At 35.8% G+C, this 24311-nt stretch overlaps 1 protein-coding gene across 13 annotated transcripts in view; it reads left to right on the plus strand.

Moving 5' to 3' along the window:
* KCNT2 (potassium sodium-activated channel subfamily T member 2) overlaps nucleotides 1–24311 on the plus strand; it is a 363444-nt gene that overhangs the window by 174077 nt on the left and 165056 nt on the right. For all 13 annotated transcript variants that reach the window (XM_019822157.3, XM_019822162.3, XM_019822163.3 and 10 more), the window contains one exon: nucleotides 2336–2399. In XM_019822157.3, coding sequence (XP_019677716.1) covers nucleotides 2336–2399 — 64 coding nt within the window. The remainder of the gene's footprint in view (nucleotides 1–2335; nucleotides 2400–24311) is intronic.

Here is a 24311-nt window from a genome sequence, read left to right on the forward strand (position 1 = left end):
CTCAAACTCTTTTTTGCTACATACTCCTGCAAGTTGATGACTAGATATTTTGTAACTGGAACTTTGGCATTACTTTTGATGTAGATGCAACAGGTCACTTAAAGTGAGATCTTCAATGATTTAATACCTTCTGAAACAAAAAAGTTAGTAGAAACTATCAGGATATAATGAGTGGTGCATAATTAGGAAATTTAGTTTCTTTGAAAATATATTAGTTTTTTTGGCAGATTAAATACTTCATAGTTGTCACTGTACGTACAGTAGTTAAGTCAGATTCTCCCAGTACCTCAAGTAAAAGATGACTTTAGGTGTTTGCTATTTGCTATCTAAATGCATTATTTGGGAACTCTAAAAAAAATAGTTGCTTAGGCACTAACATAACTTGGATCTTTATATTCATCTGCATCGGTAATCAATATGTTTATTTTATTGTATACATTAAGTTCTTCACATAAGAATAATTCCCATATTATGTTCACTATGAATTTATGTGATAAATGAAGCCTTTTCATTAGGTAATAAATTAAGCTCTTAGAATTATCTGTTAGTATTTTAGCTTGATACTATAGAAAGTAGCAGAATTTGCTGCCCCCAAATGTGCCTCCAAGGCAGGATTATCACAAGCTGGTTATTTTTAAGGAAGCAGTAGACTTAGGAAAAACTGAAAGCCAAATAGAAGTTAACCCTTTTTGTAAGGGATGTTTACACTTGTAAGGAACATCTCAATCCATAAGGCTGGCTCCCCCTCAGTGCCTGCAAGAGGAGGATAACTACATCTCTGGAAATTTTTGTGAATGAGAAGGCAAAGACCTAAATCTGCATAACAATCTTACCCTCGTTTACTGTGCTCTCTTGATAGGTCCCATATCTGGTTCCCCCTACCTTTAGCCAAACATCTTTTGTCTTTAGCTGAAGAAGGAGTTTAAGGTGGTGGCCTCATGGGAGAGGAGTTAATACTTTTCCTTTGTGTCTCCCACTTGTACCTTATAGAGGAAGTATATGTGTTATTAAACTTGTTTGTTTTTCTTCTGTTAATCTGTCTTTTTATTACAGAAGGGGTCTCAGCCAAGAACCTAGAAGGGTAGAGGGAAAATTATTTGCTTATATATTTATTAATTTCACAATTTAGAATTAGCATAATTCTTTTATTATTATAGTATTAAAATGATTTCTCAGCAAAATCAACCACATTTACAAGAATCATTCATTCATTGGAAATTAAAAAGGATGATAATGAGGATGAGAGAGGTAGCAGGCTGGTAATACTAACAAATCTGGGTTAAGAAAGAAGTATTCATTTTATGTTCATTTCTTATCCTAATGTCATATAAAGATTTGGGATTTAATGTTAACTAATACATTCTTCAACACAATTTCCCATGCAAGAAACAAGGAGTAGGATTCTCCAAACCAGTTCCAAAGGTCAGTTGCATGAATTTTGAATTGCTTTGTTGAAGATGATGTTTTGAAAATGTTATGCAATACTCATTATCTTATAACCATGGCTTAATATTTTCCAAAACTGTTTGGTTTGGTCTAATTTCATGGACTTTTCTCTTTTCACTGCATAGAAAATATAATTTTTGGGAGGGGGGAAGGTTTATTTTATCATAATGAACCAAAAAGACAAAACATTTCTTATTTTGAAATTAACGTTTTGATGTTTTTATTTTTTTTAAGGATTTAAAAAAAAATTTTTAAGTAATCTCTACACACAATGGGGGGCTTGAATTTACAACCCCTGAGATCAAGAATCACATGCTCTAGGAACTGAGCCAGCCAGGCACTCCAACATTTTTAGGTTTTTAGAACATTATTCATCAAGCACTGAAACATACCATTTACCACCAAATTTAAGAAATGTAGAACTTTAGCATAAGGGACAGTGGTTTGGAACAAGATGATGAATCATCTCCAAGAAATGTAAATGTATAGTAGAGTTTGACTTAAGAATACTAATTAGCTCTGTTCCTTCTCTCCTAGTTAATTGAGTAGCTTCAGTTAAAATGTAACTAATCATAAAATAAAGACCAATACAACTCCCTGAATTTAAACAAAGCACATACATGAAAAAATATATAATCACAAAATTTGAGTACTTTTTTTTTTTACTTTTGTCATTGTGATCTATTGAGTTATAGCCAATTCAACAATTGTTTTGTTCACAGTCAAGTCCAGTCATGATCTGCTAGAAATCTAACTTTCATTTAAGCCTAAGGATACTCATAGTTTATTTATACTTTGTGTACATTGGATTAAGCATTGGGATTCTATTTTTCAGACAATACACAGATATTTCAGTATATGATTATTTTGTTTTTCTGTCTGTATTTAGGATGGATGATGCTGAGGCCTGTTTTATTCTGAGCAGCCGTTGTGAAGTGGATAGGACATCATCTGTAAGTTTCTAAATTTTCTTTCATAAATTGTGCTTCGTACCTTAAAAGATTGTTTTTTGGATTTTTTAAAAAAATCTGCCAATGTTAAATATAGGTGACTTTAAAATATTACTAAAGGGAAGCAAATATCTCTAAACAGTCTTTGCTATGATATATGAATAGTTGCATTATGGCCTATATCAGTAAAACTGTTTTTGAAGTAGTTTCTACTAATTCTTGGGTTTTCCATTGATCAAAATGAAATGAGTCATATGCAAATAGAACTTGACCATTTTTTAAATTATGTATGTCCTTTGCTATGTAATTTTGTTAAAATGGTCTCATTTTCCTCAACTAAAACAAAGCAGATGGATCAGGCAGTCTGCACTAGAATCAGTTGGAGGGCTTCTAAAAAAGTATGCATTCATGAAAATTCTATTCTAGATATATGAGGTAGGGATCCAGAATCTGTGTGTTTAAAAAGATTCCCACGTGGTTGGGAAGCACATTCCAACTTGGCATCCTTTGGCTTAGATGATCTCTGTGATGTATTTTTATCAGACTTAAGTTATATAAACTCATAATTAAATTGTGTAATTTACCAAATTATAACTTCTATTTTTAAACATGCATTCTAATTTTATTGTTTTTAGAAAGTACTTTATTATTTTATGTTGAGTAGGTACTGTTAACTCTAGTGTTTCTAAGCCAGTGAGTTTATCTCTAGCCATATCTGTGGTGCAGAGACAAAACCTTAGTGTTTCCTGTAGTGACTGAGGAAAAGGTAATATTGCATGGGTCTTTCTGGGACATGATTTGCTTTTTCCTGGAATAGTTAATAAGACCCTCTTGTTATATTAATTTAGACTATGAGTCCTGAATGTGGCAAGCTCTGTGCTCTCCTGTTTACCTCACTCTAATTTACCTAAAGTGTTTATTGATTGTTAAACCAATTTTCTCATTCTTTATTTGAAGAGGGTTGTTATCGCTTGGACTGTGTCTTCCAAAACTCATATATTGAAGTCCGACCCCCTAGTACTTCATAATGTGAACTTATTTGGGGATAAAGTCTCAATAGAGAAAATCAAATTTTAATGAGCTCTCTAAGGCGGGCCTTCATCCAATATGACTGGTATCCTTGTAAAAAGAGGAAATTTGAATACAGGTAGTTATGAGGGAGAATGCCACGTGAACATGAAGACAGCCATCTGTACGCCAAGGAGAGTGGCCTGAAACAGATCCTTCCCTCCTAGCCCTTAGAAAGAATCAACCCTGCCAACACCTTAATTTTGGATTTCTAGTCTCTAGGACCAACAGACAATAAATTTCAGTTATTTAAGCCACCCAGCTTGTGCTACTTTATCACTGCAGCCTACTAAACTGAGAGCATAGAACAAACACAGTTTAGAAAATTTGTAAAATATTTCTCTTTATGAAAATATATTTATTTTTTTCTTTAGTGCTTACTTATTAATGTTGAGAGAGAGAAAGCATGAAAGGGGGAGGGGAGAGAGAGAGGGAGAGAGAATCCTAAGCAGGCTGCACTGGCAGTGCATAGCCCAATGCAGGGCTTGAACCCACGAACCATAAGATCATGACCTGAGCTGAGGTTGGGCACTTAACTGACTGAGCCACCCAGGCACCCCTACAATATATATATTCTTTATATATATATTCTTTTTTAAAATGTTTTTTATTTTTGAGAGAGACAGAGAGAGACAGAGTGTGAATGGGGGAGGGGCAGAGAGAGAAGGAGACACAGAATCCAAAGCAGGATCCAGGCTCTGAACTGTCAGCACAGAGCCTGATGTGGGGCTCAAATTTGTGAACTGTGAGATCATGACCTGAGCTGAAGTTGGATGATTAATTGGCTGAGCCATGCAGGAGCCCCTCTAATATATATTTCTAAAAATTCATCTGTTCCCCTTCTTTTCCCTGGTTATTATCTTAATTCAAACCACACCCTTCTCAGTTCACTTAAGTATCATTGCAGAAGTTTCTTAATTAGTTTCTTAATTAGATACTCCAAATGTATTTATAAAATAAATGAATTTGAACTGATTACAATCTCCTGTATGTTTCCATAATTAGTTAACTTTTGTAATTGTGAATCTAGTGCCCCTTAAGTGATAACTTGGTTTTAAAGTACTTGCTGCCCTCCAGTATCAATAATGGTTTGAGTATTAAAGAGGAATATAAACATTAAGAAATAAATATATAATATCTTTTGGAGTACCCTTTACAGTGTGAGTTTGGGATTTTTCAGTTAAACAAATATGTTTCATTTTTTTCTGACACTCTGCCAAATTAACAGGAAATGAATAAAAAATTACACTCATAAGGACCAAGGAGATGGTAGATGAGACAGCACTAACACAAGTTTGGAAGCTAGAAAGCAGATGGATGAGTGGTAACTGACTTAGAAGGAAGTTGAAATTTAAGTTGAGAGAGGAAACAAGTCAGAAGCAGGTTGCTTTTTGCAATGGAACTTCAAAAATCTCAGGATATAGAGGCACCAGATGCTTCTGTAAGTAAGGTTATATGTAGGACTAAACATATGAATAGTGATTAAAAGTCTGTAAGAGAAGCAGTTAGTTTCCCTGAATCCCTTCAGAAACCCATTGCTGATTCCTTTCCCCACCCCAGGGAACAGGTTTAATATTGGCAGAGTTTGACCCAGGGATACCCTTCACTCAGAACCAGAAGGTGCAACTAAGAGTCAGGGTTAAGTCAAAGGTATTAAAGAGTAAGTCGTTTCATTGAATGTGAGGTGCTTCTCCCAGGTGACTCAGAATCCTAATAGCCATGTCCACACCTCCATTGGAACAAGATTGGTATAGTTTTCTGTAGGGAAACGATCCATCACAAGATAGAATGCTCTGTGAAATAAGACTCCTACATTCAATCAAGTCTCAAACAGCTTTTGAGTGTTTCACTTCTGCATATGTTCAGAGTACAGAGATCAATAGATGTTTAACAAAATTCCTGACAAGGGAAAGAAAGAACAGTGAACAAACATAAAAAAACATTACAAAAAAAGAACTCAGAGGAAACAAACAAAACTATACAATTCTAGGAGAAGAAGTAGATTTTAAAATGTATAACAGCTATCCCAATAGTAATATGAGAAGTTGCAAAGAGTGTACATACATAAAGCAAGAATAGTAGGCTGTAGAATAAAACAATTGAAGACAAGACAGGAAACATTTCATGAACCAAAAAGAGCTCCTGGAAATTAAAAATAGGGTAACTCATGAAAAATTGTATAAAAGGTTCAGGAGAAAAGCAAGAGAGGGGAGGAAACAGAGCAAAATACTATCTCTACTATAGGAGAGACTCAGAGTCAAATACAGAGAATGGTAATTTCCCAGAGCAGAGACTCAGAAGTGGAACTCAACCTGGGAACCAGTGTGTGGGCAGGAAAACCTCAACTGCATTTGATGAATTTCTGGAGGTTCAGTGCAGATAACCCTGAGAGTTAAAAACCCCTGGGGAATGTAGTCATGGGGAGGGGGTCTCTTAATTTTGTGAGATTCACCTCCAGGAGCTTGACCAGGTTCTCACAGTAAATATGAGAGAAAAATCCCCTTGGGAGCAAGGGTCAGGGAAGAGGAAACATTTTGAAATACACCAGAGCATTCTGTTCTGCTTAACAGTCCCTGCCCTCAGGGAAACTAGTTAACCAGACCTTAACCTGCTGGAAACATAGTTATCGGAGCCCAGGTGATCTGGGGGAAGGATAACACACAATTCCAGACTACTGTGGCCATCCTCTTTCACATAAGGGGGGCCAGGACACTGAAAAAAACATTTGCGAAGGTCACAGTCTAGAGATATCGGCTCATAAAGACTGATGCTAACTCAGGACTTAGAACGCTTCGCCTTACCCCATGGCTCACTCCTATAGAGTGATCCTATAGATCCTATAGATCTAAAGATCTATTTATAGCAGCTCCTTTAACTTGGTGTGTAATGACTGGCTATCAAGAAAAAATTATAAGGCATACCAGAAGGCAAAAACAAAACAAAACAAAACAATTTGAAGAGACAGAGCAAGTATCAGAACAGACATGGCATGGATGTTGAACTTAGACCAGTAGTTTAAAACAACTGATTGATATTCCAGGGTCTCTCATGGATAAAATAGACAGCATGCAATGACAGATACATAGTGTCAGCTGAGCTAGAAACCTTAAGAAATAACCAAAAAGAAATGCTAGAGATAAAAACACTAACAGAAATGAAGAATACTTTTGATGGGCTTATTAGTGGACTGGACATGGCTAAGGAAATAATCTTGGAACTTGAGGGTAAATCAACAGAAACCTGCAAAAGTAAAAAGCAAAGAGAACAAAGACTGGACAAAAACAAACAGAACAGAATATCCAAGGACTCTGGGACAATTACAAAAGGTGTAACATAGATGTAATGGGAATACTAGAAAGAGATGAAAGAAGGGGATAGAAGAAATACTTGAAAGCATAGTAACTGAGGATTTCCCCAAATTAATATCAGACACCAAACCACAGATCCAGGAAGCTCAGAGAGCCCCTAGAAGAAAAAATGTCAAATAAATACACCTAGAAATATCATTTTCAAATGATAGAAAATCAAAGATAAAGTACTGAAAGAAGTTGGGCGTGGGGGTGGGGGAAACACCCTAATTATAGAGGAGCAAAGATAGGAATTTCATCTGACTTATCTTCAGAAACCATGCACACAAGAAGAGAAAATAATAAAATATGTAATGTATTGGGAGAAAATACAGAAGGGAAGTCAATGTCAGAGTTTCAGGCACCTTGAACAGAGGGGACAAGGAGAAGGGACCGGGTCCTGGTAATTGAATGGAGTTTTATGTCTTGACAGACGGCAAAGAAGAAAAAACCAATATCCATGAGTGGCACTAAGTATACAGTATTTCTGCTCCTTTGGCAAAGACTGGAGGGTCTCACAACTGTGCTGTATTTTCTGTATGGGGTCTCATGGATTTATCTTCAGCTCTTAGAGAAACAGCCTTTCAGGACTTAATTACAAAACGGACAGTAGGCTGTTCCTGGTTTGCTCAAATTTGGACACACCAGTGGGCTTCCTTTCATCTCTTTTTGTTTGTTTTTAAGTTTATTTATTTTGAGAGAGAGTGTGTGAGTGGGGTAGGGACAGAGAGAGAAGAGGAGAGAGAGAGAGAAAGAGAGAGAGAGAGAATGTGAATGGGGGAGGGTTAGAGAGAGAGAGGGGAGAGAGAATCCCAAGCAGACCCCACACTGTCAGCATAGAGCCTGACGTGGATCTCGATCTCATGAACCAAGAAACCATATCCTGAGCCAAAACCAAGAGTCAGACGCTTAACCAACTGAGTCGCCCAGGCTCCCCTCATCTCTTTTTTAGAATCATTTTTACATATATGGACACAATGACCCAATTAAAGATTTATTTAGAAAAAAATACAGAAACCCAGAAAAATGTTGCACTAGCTAAGTAGCTTTAAGTGTTGAGGTAGAGGACACCATATTCCCTAATATGTCTTGGGAAGGGCCTAGTGTAGTTGCTTTCAAACAATTCTACACTGTTTCCTACAGAGAAGTTGGTTCAACAACTTCTGGTCCACCTGCCCCTCCACCCCCATTGTTTGGCTTAAATCCTATCAGGAGAGTTGAAATTCTGCTTTTTGATTTCCTAGAGGTTAATAAATATATACATTTTGGTAAAAAATCTAGGTCATCTTTTTTTTTTTTGTTCGTATCTTTTTGTATGTATGAGGGTTTGGTCCAGACAAACTATGTTGGTTGCCTCTCCCCAAGTACATCGTTCTTTTGGGAGGTGGGTAGAAGAAGAGAATAACTCCTCCTTTAAGATGATTTAGTCCTGCTACAATTTAATCATTTCACATTCATTAAATTTCTTGTATTTTCATTTAGAGGAAAATGAACTCTAGAATTCTACTCTTAAGCAGTCAAGTCAGTAGTACTGTCATTTATACTTGCTTTTGGGAGTGAAAATAAGTGGGTGTCTTGGGAGGGCCAGAAGGCATGGATGGAATCATGATGTGTTCTTACCTGATGGAATTGTGTTCCACTTGACTAAGAGCTGTCTGGTCTCCTTAATTTTAATCAAGCCCACTCTTATTAGATATTAGAATCATATGGGAAAATTCTAGGAGATTCTCGGGACATTCCTTCTCTATCCTGCAGTGGATAGCAATCAGTCACTCGTAGGCTTCATAACTCTGCAACATGGGTTGAGAAATAGTGTTGAAACTATTAGATAGTGAGAAGAAACAGGTAGATTTATATTTTACAGACAGTTATGGAGCAAAGTAAAAAGTTTACTTTGTTTTAAAAGCTGACCAAAAACATAAGGTCGGTTACATTGAACCTTCTTTGGAGAAATATTTGTTAAATATTTATTTGTTAAGTAAATAAGATTAGGCAAGTTTATTTTTCTTCTCTTAATTTTAATTCCAAAGATATATATGTGAAGTTAAGTACTGAAATGTTTATGATTTCTCAAGAAGTAATTTAGATTAATTTTTTATATATTTGGTTGTAAGATGAACCTTTCCAATAATTATTTTTAATATATTAGATTTACCTGCTGTATTTTCCTGCTGTATATATATATATGCACATTTGAGTCATGATTATCTGTTGTGTGGAAAAAATGTTAAATCTATAGAGCTGAATTTTTAATATTAGGCATACTGTTAAAGAAATTTTTCTAAATACGGTTTAAAAACATTCTGGTGTGATGGCCCAATAGACGCATGAAAAGATACTCAACATCACTAGTCATCAGGGAAATGGAAATCAAAACCTCAGTGAGATATCACTTATCAGAATGGCTAAAATAAAAAAGACAAGAAATAACAGAGTTGGAAATGATGTGGAAACTAAGGAACCCTCATGCACTGTTTGTGGTAATGTAAATTAGCACAGCTACTGTGGAAAACAGTATGGAGGTTCCTACCAAAAATAAAATAGAAATACCATATGATCCAATAATTCCACTACTGAGTATTTACCCAAAGAAACAGAAATACTAATGCAAAAAGATATATGTACTCCTAATTTTACTTCATCAGTATTTACAATAGCCAGGATATTGAAAGCAACCTCAGTATCCATCAAGAGACAAATGGATAGGGGTGCCTGGGTGGCTCAGTCGCTTAAGTGTCTGCCTTTGGCTCAGGTCACGATCTCACCGTTCATGAGCTCAAGCCCCACATCAGGCTCTGTGCTGATAGCTCAGAGCCTAGAGCCTGCTTCGGATTCCGTGTCTCCCTCTCCCTCTGCCCCTCCCCTGCTCATGCTCTATTTCTTAAAAATAAATAAACATTGAAAAAAAATTAAAAAATAATGATAAATGGATAAGGAACATGTGGCATACATGTGCACACGCTCACACACACACACACCACACACTCTAACAGAATAGAATATTATGCAGCTGTTAAAAAGGATGAGATCGTGCCATTTGTGACAACATAAATAGATCTAGAAGGTATTACGCTAAGTGAAGTAAGTCAGTCAGAGAAAGACAAATACCATATGGATTCACTCATATGTAGAATCTAAAAAAAAAAAACCAAATGAATAAACGAACAAAAAACAAAATCAGACCTACAAATATACACAACAAACTGATGATTGCCAGTGGGGAGGAAAGTAGGGGATTGGACAAAACATATGAAGAGGAGTGGGACATTTAGGCTTCTAGTTATGGGATGAGTAAGTCATGGGAATAAAAGACACAGCATAGGGAATATAGTTCATGACATTGTAATAGTGTTATATGGTGACAGATGTTAGGTATACTTGTGATGAGCATAGCATAACACGTAGAGATGTTGAATCACTATGTTGTACACCTAAACTAGTATAACACTGTCATCAATATTCAAAAAAATGTTTAAAATCATTGTGTTATGAAAATGTTCTTTTACATTATTTTCTTTGGTACAGTTACACCTGTTGAACAATATTGTTTGCACACTTTCTGATAGATACATATGCATGTGTTATTGCTGGGCTGCAAAATTGAATGAATGAGTTCCTCTTTTGTTCTAATAACATTTTTAAAACCAGGCAGAATAATTCCGACTCTAATATTAGTTTTGTACATTCTTCTAATTGGAGGAGAGGCAGAGTTGTGAAAAACATCAAAATGAAAAATTAATAAATGTTCCAAAGGACTCTGTGTTGGAATTAATAATATTTCATAAAAAGAAATGTATTCCTATATAAAGTTTTATATTCTTTATTCACATATTGTAGGGTTCTCATGAACCTGAAAATGCCATAGCAGCATCTTTAGTAAAGTTTTTTTTTCTTGGTATTGAGTGACAAAAGTTGTTTTTAAAAAAATCATTAAGTGTTCGTTTCACCTAAGTGAAAAATTCTTTTTGATGTTACTAAATCAAATTTAGTTAAAAAGAATGAGGCTCATAATAAATGGTTTTTAAAGAAAATGCCCATATTTTTTTCTTAGGATGGTTATTTATTTATCTTTTTATTTTTATTTTAAAGATAACAGGCTTTATCATCCAGCAAGTGAAAGTATTCAAACATGTATTTTTCTACATAACTTACTGTGAAGGATGATAAATAAAATTTTTAAAACTTCTAATATTGTATTGCTAATTTTCTACAAAAATCTTGCATGTTTATATAGAACTGGAGTTCTAGTTAATACTGCTGTTCTTGGTATACATAGTTTAGCTCATTTTTTTCAAGTCTATTTATTTAATAAAACGCAAACAAACAAGGAACCAAACAAATTTGATATTCCGTGAGTAGTGTCCATGTGGTGAGGCATTTTGTGCACATCGTGGCATTTCATGCTCACTGCCTTTGTTCCATAGATGAGAGAACCATGGCTCAGGGGTGTTAATTAGATTTCCTGCAGTGGCAGAGCCTGGCGTCTACCCAGGTCAGGTCAACTTTAACACTCTTCTCTTTGTACCCAAACGGCTTCCCATGGTGATAATAGCTTACAGTTCGAATAGGTCACACATTTGGACATAAAAGTGGTCCCACAGTTTGAAATTGTAATCAGGAAAATATATGTATGTATGTGTGTGTGTGTGTGTGTGTGTGTGTGTGTGTGTATATATATATATATATATATACACACACATATATATGTGTATATATATATGTGCATATATATATGTGTGTGTATATATATATATGTACATATATATGTGTATATATATATATATATATACATATATATGTACATATATATATATATATGATTTTAGGCATCAGTTGTCACTCCCACTCCCCATTTTTAGTCTATTTTTTAAAAGACAGTTACTTTAAATCCATTAAACCACTGATACTGTATTTTGTATCTCTGCTTTGTAAGAAGAATATGGCGTTTGTTTTCTTTTTTCATTCAGCTGCCATTCTCAGTTTTCTGTGATCCAGTTTTGGCCTTCTGTATTTACATTTTTGTATATGAAGGCTGATATCATTTACTTTTTATCTGGCGATTAAAACTAAATGTTCTGCCATTGTTTATTGATGAAGTCTAAATGTTGAATGCAATATACATTTAGAATTTTGTGACTATGTACACTCTTTTCACTGAAGAACCAGTGATCACTTTGATTACATTTTCCCTTTTTTGTATTGTTTCCTGCCATCTCCTAAATTCTCAGAATCAGGTGTACATTATAGGTGTATGTCGTAGACTCTGGGTCTAAAATTCTCTCTTGTCTAGCAAAAGAGCAGGACTCAGGATTGAAAGCGAGAAATGGCTAATGTTTGGGAAAAGACAAGAGCCCCGAATAAGGGTACTTGCCCTGTTTTTATTAGGATTAGAAGGCTTACAAACATGGCGATGGATGTGTACAAAGGGATAATGAATCTGTGAACATTAACTTGTGGAAGTGAAGGAAAGGGTGTCTTGAAAATATTCGTGGTTAGGGGTTTGGGTTAATACAAAACAAAATCCTGGCGCTGGCAGTCTGGAGGAAGATTGTTTGGAGGGGACAGGAGCCAGCACCTCTGTTTACCTTAGCCTAGGGGATGAGACAGGTAGGGGAAATAACCTCAGGGTTGACAAGGCACCTTTTCTTTTGTTAACCATTTCCCCTCTGGGCTGCTTTGCCTGCAGCGCAGGGTCCATAGTCCAATTCACCAATTTATCTAATCTGACCCTAGTCTCCTCTGAAAGCAGCTTTTCTGCTATAGTACTAAATTGGGGGTGCTTCCACCCTGAATATCTAATCTTGTTTATTTCATATACCTATGTATTGGGCACCTTTGCACCTGTTCCTATTTTAGGCCTTTGCTTCTCCCTCTCTATTCTGAGTGCTCTGCACCTCCCTTTATTTTGGGGTGCCTTTGCACCTCCCTATTCCTGGCACCTCTGTGCCTCCCTATTCTTGGGATGCCAATCTGGTTTGCCCAAACTCGGGTGTGAGCATTTTATGACTTTGTATTTCTTTATGCCTTGTTAACCCATTGGTGTAAGCCCCGGGGGATTCCTAAACTTATCCCCCACAGGTATGTGTTACCATTCATTACTATTTTTTATTGTTATTTATTGTAGATTTGTTATCTGCACTCACTATCCTATTGTATGTTAATTTATTATTCATATTTGCATATAAAGTTTACATGTCTTAGTTCACTTAGCTTCCCATTTACATGGGGCCAATTGACATAATTATTTGCATGCTTCTTAGACCTGAGCATAGCACTTTACCCAAGAAATAAAAGTGCCCTAGGGTAACAGTATCACCGTTTTTAACCATTCATTCACTGAACAAATATTTATTGAGTGGCTTATAGTCCAAGCATTGATGTATCAACTGAAGATACATTTAGTAACAAGGCAGTGAAAAAAATCTCACGAAGCTAGCCTACTAGTAGAAGTGACAGTCGATATACTAATTAAATAAATCAATGGAGTGTTAGCTAGTGATGAGTGATGAGGAGAGAACACTGGGGAAGAGGCATATGGAATGTTAGAGAAGGCTGACCTTTTAGATTGAAACATTAATTCAAAATTTTGAAAGACTAACTTAAAATATAAAGCTCATTAATTCTTATTAAGGCAGGAACACATAAAGCAACACCATGTTGCTTTCACTAGAATATTTTTATGGCACCTAGTACCTACACTACTTGTATTCTTATACGCATTACAATTCTTCCTCCTTTTTAGGTCTAACCTCTTGAAAAAGTGACACTCACTTTTTCAAACTTAAAATGCCCTTAGATTGCTCATTCCAGTTTACACTGCATCCATATCCCTGACAGTCTTTTTTCTAAAAACACCAAATGTCCCCTAGTAGAGAACATTTTGTATTATTTTCTTGTGCTCCCCATTTTGTTCAATAACCATTGGTACCTTTTTCCTCCTTCATGCTATTCCCTTCTCTACTTGCTTTTTTGCCCTCAATCTTTGTAGAATTCCTTCTTAATACTTAAGCCATTATTTCTCAATTGCTTTTAAAGGATCTTCTCTAAAAAAATATTTTGTATTTGTTAAAGGATCAATGCATCAAAAAGACATACTATTCCTCAATGTGTGTGCACATACCTTATTGTGAAACCTCAAAATGGCAAAACTTCAAGAAGCTACAATTGTTAGACATTCCAATATTGATCTCTAAGATACTAACAGAATAAGTAGAAATAGAATCAGTATGGTTATAAAAAAAAACTTGAACTAATTTTCGCCAACTAGATCTAATTGACGTATAGAACATTGCATTCAACAACTGCAGAATCCACATTTTTGCAAGTGTGTATGGAATATTCATGAAGACCATATGCTGGACGATAGAAGAAATGGCAGAAAAGTTAGAAGAATGTAAACATACAGAGTATGTTCTCTGATCATAATAAAAATTAGTTAAAAATCAATAAGAAAACAACAGCAGGACAATACCCAAATATTTGGAAATTAGCACAGTTCTAAATAATCTATGGGTAAAATACAAAATAACAAGGAAGACTAGAATTATTTTAATTGAATTGGGATGAAAATGCAACGTATCAAAATTTAGGGGACACAGCTGAAGTAGTGCCTAAAAAGAGATTCATGGCTTTAAGTTCTTGGATTAGAAAAGAAAGTTTAAAATTAAATAGTAAAGTGGAAATGAAGGCAACGATTACAGAATTTAGAAGTGGTTTCTACAAATGAGAACAGAGAAATAAATGGGGCAGCACCTGATGGTAATATGTGGTGAAGGAAGACTTTGTTTTTTCTGCTTTTTCTTTCTTTTTTTAGTGGGCAAAATTTTTAGAAATTCTGTATCCTAAAGGAAATGATCCACCAGAGATGGTAAAATGAACGATACAGGAAAGTGAAAAGTTGGAAGAATACAGTCAGAGGATTTATAAGATAGAATATGATCCAGTGTAGAAGGTTTCTCTCTGCTAAGTGTGTAAAATGCTCACTCATTTTAACAAGAGGCGAGTATGTAGTCAGATGTGGTGGAGAGCGCTATGGACGCTTTATTATTTCTATTTTCTTATAGTAGTTGAGATCGTCAGAAAAGAGGGAAGAGATGGTAGAAGTTTGAGGAGCTATATGAAATAGTTCTCTAGAGCAGCAGGGGAGTGAATGACCTGGAGAAATGTGGGGTTGCTGAGCAACGCTCCTCTCCTATGTGATAGTATGGACTCTGAATGTGAAGTAAGGCCTGTTTAGCACATACGTGTGTTTGTGCCTGCCATCTGTTATTTGTAGTAGAAAGAGAGTTGGATTTAGCAAGGTTGTAGTTCTGCCTATAGAGTGGGCCTGAGTCAGAGAGGCAAGCAAAATGATTGTTTATGCCAGAGTCTGCTGACTTGGTGAAACATTTGGTACAAGCCGGTAAGCAGGGAAATGAGAATGTGGGCATAGAGATAAAGAGAATGAGAGTATCGATAGATTGAAGTTGCTGATGATGTCGGACATTCTTTGGAATCACAGTCCCAGATAGTGAGCTGGAAAGTAAGAGGTGCTGAATGGACAGAGAAATGTTGGCTTATGTTGTGATGTGTTTTAAAAGGTTTAGACACAAGGGATGCCTGGGTGGCTCAGTTGGTTAAGCATCCGACTTTGGCTCAGGTCATGATCTTGCAGTTCACGAGTTTGAGCCCTGCGTCTGGCTCTGTGCTGACAGCTCGGAGCCTGGAGACTGCTTCACATTCTGTGTGTGTGTCTCTCTCTGTCCCTTCTTTGCTACTATTCTGTCTCTCTCTCTCAAAAATAAATAAAACATTAAAAAAAAAAGGTTCAGACACTTTACTTTCAATATCTTGTTCACTCAGTCTATCATTAGGTGTACTCCTAAAGATTTGTTCAAAGTTAAATATCCATTCAGTCATTTTAATGTATGCAGCATAGTAGATTTACCACTTAGACGGGTTTTCTTTGCAGTGGCAAAAGAATTTAATTTTTTGAGCTCAACTGGACATATGGATTTTTACATAAATGGCCTAGTTCTGAAAAAAACCTGTAGTGTTTACTTTGCTCTTTTAGCTTTCTTGGCACAACTGATTTTTAAACTTCTTGCTTTTGAAACTGGAAAAAAATACATAATAACACCTCTCATTTATTTGCCGTTACTAAATATTGATTTCAGGCTAAAGATTATTTATATATATTTACACATATTATATATGTGATGTGTTTTCATAACAACCTTGCAAGGATGTTATTACTAGCTTCAGTTTGTAGATTAATAAAATAATACTGTGGTTAGCTATTTTAAGCTCTTAGGTACATATGGTTCCAAGTTCACAGACCTAGTATTTATACTTTATTCTGTCTGTGTCAGGGAAAAATTGTATCAGACATTGTTAAACAAGCAAGGGAGATTTTATTTAGGACTGTTGCGGTAAAGGAGAGAGATTGAACTCAACAACTTGGAAACAAAAGGTTAGAGGATTTTTAAGTTCTGGGATGAACACAGTGGAAAAATCCTGGAGAGGGGAGATTGCTCCATGTGATTCCACCATGATTTGCTAATTGTCTCTTAGGAAAGTTAGGGTCCTATGTTCCCATAGATAAGGGAGGTAGAGGCTCTCGATTCTTTGTTGAATACCTTTCAGAGCGATGGCCCTCAGGTTCTTGAGAAAGACGTTTCTGGTTTGTAAAATCGGTGAAAGCCTGGGAGAAGATTTAAATCCCAAAGGGGCAGAAAAAAAGAATTTATAATTGGACTTTTTCTAAAATAAAGGTTCTAAGAAAAGGGAGGTCAGAGGCCTATGGTCAGGAAGAATCCTGTCAGGAAATCAAGCTGAGGGAAACTTTAAAACCATCTTGGTCATCTGACTACAAAGACTTTAAGTTGTAACTTTCAGAAAAAAGATTTATTTTAAACTATGTTGTTAGCTTTCCTCTTAAATGTCAAAGATGCTCATTTTTTCCTGATTATTACATGCATTTTTGAACATATGGAATCTTAGAGTAAAAGGCAAACAGTCATCAAACACTCAGACAGCAAATTCCCTATGTGACCCTTTCAGACAGCATGAGAAAAGAGCTGAAATACAATGTTTGCAGTTGTAGGGGGGGAAAGTAATTTTCCTTTGCACTCTAGGTTCTGTGGCTGTTTCCCCCTGGTAATAAAAGAATAACAAGAGAAAAGCAATCAGAAGTTTAATATGTATACCTCATGTGTACATGGGAGATACCCAGGAAAGCTGTAAAACTCCCCCAAATGACCCAAGCCATCACCTTCAATACTACCTTCAGCTAATGACAAAAGAACCACGTGGGAGTGGGGAGACTAGTTCTGGGAGATTATCAAGGCAAGTATAGTAAGGTTGTCATGCTGATTTAAGTCTGGTGCCTTCTCCACTGATAAAGAGCTGTCAGTCATCCTTCTCTTCTAGGTACAGGGAGAGAGTTACCTTTACAAATGGAGATTTACTTTATGAATAAGGGTAGTATCTACTCTGATTTAAGAGCTTCTCCCATGGCTGCTTTTTCTCAAAAATAATCAGATCAAAATAAATTTTATGCTAAAAAGGCATACTCTGGAATGGCATATTCTGCTACCCTTCACAGTTTAAGCTTTTTTTTAAAAGAATTTTATTTTGTCTTAACTAGATCCATTTTGAGCATTGCAACACTTTAACACAATAACCATTTCTGTTATGTCATTACCTAATAAAATGTACCTTAAATTCTTTGGAAAGGTATTGCAAAATTTTTTGCTTGTTAATTCAACCCAGTGGTTAATAATACATTCTCACAAACATCTTCCTGTCTAATTAATAAAATCACAGAATTTCAAACTGTGAATTTTAAACTTGCTAAGACACCCTGTGATCACCGTTGTAACTCATTTTTTAATCTGTCCAGAAATATCTTTTGGTAAATTCTTGGCAGATGATTATCACTGAACTTCAGGTACATGCTTTCAAGATAGCCTAGCCTCTTTATGAATCACTTTATTGATTATTCACTTGACACATGTCAATGGGCTTTGTGAGAGTTTTAAAATGTTGTGGTCACAACTTTGTTAAAAATAAATCAGGGAAGACTCAAGAGGATTATGATCTGGAGTTAGATTTGCTGTTAATGGTGATTCCTGAAGAACCTGGGAGAGGATTTTTTTTTTCCTGGGAGAGGATTTAAATATGCAAAAGACACCATTTAAGGGGTGTAAGGCTCTGGGCAAATTATTAGAACTTAGCCCAACAAGCTCTAAGAAATAATACAAGATTTCAGCTTTGAGAAGCAGAGCGCAAAATAGGCTTTGGTTCTTGACAAGTAAAGACAGAAAGTATATGTGTTATTTAGCTGACCATAAAGTAGACTCGGTACACAGTCCCAAAATTTCTGGTAAGAAGATTCTAGGAATATGCTGTATCTGGAATTTCAAACACCCAGTCAGGTTTTTGCCATTATGCGTCTGTAACTCTCAGCTGTGAGAATGGAGATCAGAAGTAGGATTCCAGTCCCTGAGAGATCATTGGAAGGAGCAGGAAGTACAAATAATCTTAAAACTGGAATCCAAGATAGTGTTTCTGTCTCAGACATAATGTCAGATCCCTTCTGTTTAAACTTGGCAGAAAGATGAAATTATCCTAGCAGTCAAGTTTTGATACCAAAATCTAGAATGCTAGACTAAGATTTCTTTAATTATTTTTGACTATGGTGTCCATAGTTCTTGAAAGATTGGGTTACTGCTGAACCTATAGACGTTTGACTCAAACTAGATGGCTTCCTAATAGCTTGGTAGTCTAAAAGGCAACATGATGATTTAATGTTTTATATCTATTAGAGTTTTTGGTTATATGCTTCATTTTTAGTATTTTATTTAAGAACATTCTGAATTACTTTTGTACTTAATAAATATACATCAAATTTGAAGCCTAATTCTCCCAAGACATCAATTACAATTCATTACAAATGAACTATGCAGTTTCCTTAATTCAATCATAAAGTTAAACCAATTAATCATAGATAACACATACATAGATCCTATGTATCAGAATTACATTCAATTTTTTTGTATCATTAGCTATATATATGTGTATATATATACATACATATATATGTATATAGGTAACCTTATAATATATCAGCTATATATCTAACCTTATAATTTATCAGTTTACTTATTAAGACCCAGACAGTGTAACTGTGAACAAAATGGCCCCTTGCAGTCAAAGTGCTTTGGAGTCTAATGCAACGTCTTGAGAGGGACTTCTAGGAGTATATTATTCTCTAGGCAAGGAGTATATTTGGCAAGAGTTGTTTATAAAACAGTACATTTGAGTTGTGTTTAGGAAAGATATGTTTTCCGGTTTGCTGCAAGTTGTTTTACTCTTGTATAAATGTTGTATCTACATTGTTCAAGGATCTATAAATTGGGGGCAAATTTATATCCATATATTATTTTAAGTTTCATAATTCAGTTTTACTTGATCCTAAAAACTGTTTCCAGTAGATAAGTTATCAAAATATACTCAAAATATAAAAAAATAAATCTATCATTTGTTAAGTGCTACATATGTATGTTTATAATTGAAAATGGGGTTGAAAGTGACCTTTGATCACACTAACGTCTTAGCCATTTTCTGAGTTGTAGACTGTATTTGAGAATCTAATGAAAATTACAGATTCTCATGGAGAGGTGGGGAAACAACTTATGTATAAAATTTCATCTAAAATGTTGAGTTCTTTCAGGGGTCCCTTGGAGTTCAGGAATAAAGACCTTTGCCATAGGTAAAGGGATTTGTTTTAGGTCCTTAGAATGCCAACAAATAATTTTTAGATATTTAAAATTATAAAAGTTGAATTTTATGAAGATGATTTTAGCCAATTTAATTTTTAGGTAAACTGACTTTAGGAGAAATGTTCTGCTTTCGCAGCAGCAGTAGACACTTATGATGACCCAATAATGCCCTGTGTTATCTTCCTTTATTATTTAGGCTGTTTATTCCAAAGTTGTCACAGTTGATGCTTTTATTTTTTGGTTACAATTAAATTTAGCGTGCCTTATTTCAGTCTGAATTTTGTCAGCAAGGAAAAAAATGAAATCAATATCATTTTCTGTTGTTAGAAGAATGAATTAAAAATCTTGTTTCTGTGCTGTTTTATTATCTGTATTAGCAAATACCTATTTCCTATTCCTTATGTGACATTTATGCCCTGGTACCTTGTTTCCTTTTTCCTTACTTAGTGCTCCACTCACAAGGTCATAGATGCTTGTTGGTAGGGCACAATGCATGAATAAAACAAGGGAGATTTGTGGGCTTTTAGGGTCAGTACTTCATCCATCTATTTATCCACTGATGTGACAGATTTAATAAATGCTTTCTGTGTGCCTGATGCTTCTTTACATTATCTCACTTGATGCTCACAATATCCCTATGAAGTAAATATGGTTTTTCTTACTCATCTTTGAAAAGCAAATGAAAGCTGGTTGCTAGAGATGAATGAAGTACACTTAGGATGAATGAAATATAAACATGGCCCTTGTCTTCTTAGAGCTTACAGTGTAGTGGAGATCAACTTAAAAACACAGGTGAGTGAATACTATGATGGTCAAATACAGAATGCAGTGGAAACAGCTAGCATGGACTTCAGTCAGAAGAAGAGGGTTTCCTAGAATAAGTGACAAATTCTGGAGGCTCAAGGATGGAGGATGCATTACCACTGGAACAAAGAGTGCAAAGGCTAGGGAAGTAATTTGGGGACAGTTTAATAAAGGGTCTTGCAAGCCTTGTTAAGAAGTTTGGGCTTGATGCTCAGGATAAGGAATGCCACTGTAGGGTTCTCAGCATCCAAATATACAATCAGATTGTAGTTTGAAAAGGCAGTAAATCTGATAAGAACACACAATTAGTAAAAAATATAAACCTTGAGATAGATTGATTTGGAGGTTGTTGCCTTCACTCCAAGCTTGAAGTGATGGCTGTTTGGACTCGGGTTCTGGCAGGGAGCTTGGAGAGAAGTGGACGTATTAGAACAATTTTAGAAGACATAATCTGGCACAAAAACAGACACATAGACCAATGGGATAGAATAGAAACCCCAGAACTAGACCCACAAACGTATGGCCAACTCATCTTTGACAAAGCAGGAAAGAACATCCAATGGAAAAAAGACAGCCTCTTTAACAAATGGTGTTGGGAGAACTGGACAGCAACATGCAGAAGGTTGAAACTAGACCACTTTCTCACACCATTCACAAAAATAAACTCAAAATGGATAAAGGACCTGAATGTGAGACAGGAAACCATCAAAACCCTAGAGGAGAAAGCAGGAAAAGACCTCTCTGACCTCAGCCATAGCAATCTCTTACTCGACACATCCCCAAAGGCAAGGGAATTAAAAGCAAAATGAATTACTGGGACCTTATGAAGATAAAAAGCTTCTGCACAGCAAAGGAAACAACCAACAAAACTAAAACGCAACCAACGGAATGGGAAAAGATATTTGCAAATGACATATCAGACAAAGGGCTAGTATCCAAAATCTATAAAGAGCTCACCAAACTCCACACCTGAAAAACAAATAACCCAGTGAATAAATGGGCAGAAAACATGAATAGACACTTCTCTCAAGAAGACATCCGGATGGCCAACAGGCACGTGAAAAGATGCTCAACGTCGCTCCTCATCAGGGAAATACAAATCAAAACCACACTCAGATATCACCTCACGCCAGTCAGAGTGGCCAAAATGAACAAATCAGGAGACTATAGATGCTGGTGAGGATGTGGAGAAACGGGAACCCTCTTGCACTGTTGGTGGGAATGCAAATTGGTGCAGCCACTCTGGAAAACAGTGTGGAGGTTCCTCAGAAAATTAAAAATAGACCTACCCTATGACCCAGCAGTAGCACTGCTAGGAATTTACCCAAGGGATACAGGAGTACTGATGCATAGGGGCACTTGTACCCCAATGTTTATAGCAGCACTCTCAACAATAGCCAAATTATGGAAAGAGCCTAAATGTCCATCAACTGATGAATGGATAAAGAAATTGTGGTTTATATACACAATGGAGTACTACATGGCAATGAGAAAGAACGAAATATGGCCCTTTGTAGCAACGTGGATGGAACTGGAGAGTGTGATGCTAAGTGAAATAAGCCATACAGAGAAAGACAGATACCGTATGTTTTCACTCTTGTGTGGATCCTGAGAAACTTAACAGAAACCCATGGGGGAGGGGAAGGAAAAAAAAAGAGGTTAGAGTGGGAGAGAGCCAAAGCATAAGAGACTCTTAAAAACTGAGAACAAACTGAGGGTTGATGGGGGGTGGGAGGGAGGAGAGGGTGGGTGATGGGTATTGAGGAGGGCACCTTTTGGGATGAGCACTGGGTGTTGTATGGAAACCAATTTGACAATAAATTTCATATATTGAAAAAAAAAGAAAGACATCATCAACAAGACTTGAGGACTGATTGACTGCAGGGGTATGAGGGAGGGAGGGAGGGATGGAGGAGAGTATTGGATGCAGAGGTATCAGGATTTAGTGTCTGGTAAAACCCACCTCTTTGACAAGAAAGAATTACCAGCAGATCTGAAGATGAGTTCAATTTGGGATAAAAAATCCAAAGGACAATCAGGGACATTGGTGTCATGGAAGCCAAGGGAGAAAATTTTGGGAGCCAGTGGTCTACCTGTCACATGTTGCCAGACATCATGTGAAATAAGAAGAGACAGCTGCCTACCTCCACTTTACAAACAATTGAACCTTTTATCCTGAGAATCAGATTTGGTTAGTAATTTTACTTACACCGTTTGTAAATTCTAGGGTGAAATTAGAGCTCCGAATTTGTGACTAAAGCTCACGCTTTGTCTGCTTGGTTTTTTTTAATAGACTTTTTTTTTTTTTTTAGCAGTTTTGGGTTTATAGAAAAATCAAACAAAAAATATGGAGAATTTCCACCATCCCTCCTCCCCAGTTTCCACTGTTGCTAGCATCTTGTGTTACTGTGGTACATTTGCCACAACTGATTTATACATGTTGATATTTGCAAATAAATACATTATTATTATTAAAGTCCATAGTTTACATTAAGTTTTATTCTTTGCTTTGTACATTCTGTGGGTTTTGACAAATGTAGAATGATATCTATCCGTCATTATGATATCTTTCAGAATACTTTCACTGCTCTAAAAATCCCCTGTATTCCACCTATCCATCCCTACTTCTCCACCTGCCCCCACTGCCAAGCCCGTTAGCAAACACTGATCTGTTTACACTTTCTATAGTGTCCCTTCTCCAGATGTCATATAGTTGGAATCATATGGTATGCAGTCTTTTAAGTTAGGCTCCTTTTATTTAGCAGTATTTGAGTTTTCTCTGTGTCTTTCCATGGCTGGACAGCTCATTTCTCTTTATTGCTGAAAAATGTTCTATTATTGGGATGTACCCATTTGTTTTATCGATTTACCTATTGAAGGACATCTTGGTTACTTCCAAGTTTTTGCAAATATGAATAAGGTTGCTGTAAACAACCAGGGGCAGGTTTCAGGTGGATAAATCATTTGGGTAAATACCATGGGACCCAAATGCTGGATGATATGGTAAGGGTATGCTTAGTTTTATAAGAAAGTGTAGACTGTCTTTCAAAGTTGCTAAACCACTTTGCATTCCCACCAGCAATAAATGAGACTTTCTACTGTCCCACATCCTCACTGGTATTTGGTGTTGTTGGTGTTTTGGATTTTAGTCATTCCAGTAGTTGTGTGGTGGTATTTCACTGTTTTAATTTGCAATTCCCTAATGATATATGATGTTAAACATCTTTTCATATGCTTATTTGTCATCTGTAAATCTTCTTTGGTGAGGTGTCTGTTAAGATCTTTTGCTCGCTTTCAAAGTGGGTTGTTTGTTTTCTTATTATCATTTACTCCTTTTCTGTTACCAGTAACTTTATATTTAACATGCATCTCTCCTAAATTGCTTATGGTTGGGTCTTATTTCTTTTGTTCTAATATTCTTTATGTTTTAATATGTTCAGTTCATTAACATTCAGTGCTATCATTTATATGGTTGGATGTAGGTCTACCTAAGTTGTTTTCTGTTTTCCCTTTTCTACATTTAAGAAAATTATTTGACTTTTTTTTTCTTTTAGGAATTCAAGTTTTATATACCTATTGGCTTTTTAGGAATTATCTTTTGAAATTTTTTTAGTGACTGCTCTAGGGACTACAATACATGGCCTTACCTTTTCATAGTCCACTTCATGTTAATATCACACCATTTATTTTTAAGTATGACACAATTTATTGAAGTTAGAAACTTTGCACTTATTCTTCTGTTACTTTCATAAATTTCATATCCCATAAGACAATACTATATTTTTTCTTTATGAATATATCTGTATTTTAAAGAATTCCAGAGGAAAGCTCTTATTTTATATTCACTCAATAGTAACCATTTCTTATAGTCTTTTTTGAAATCTAAAGTTTTCACTCTGGTATTATTTCCCTTCAGCATACAGAAGTTTCTT

Source organism: Felis catus, chromosome F1 (assembly GCF_018350175.1).
Source record: "Felis catus isolate Fca126 chromosome F1, F.catus_Fca126_mat1.0, whole genome shotgun sequence".
Taxonomy (NCBI): Eukaryota; Metazoa; Chordata; class Mammalia; order Carnivora; family Felidae; genus Felis; species Felis catus.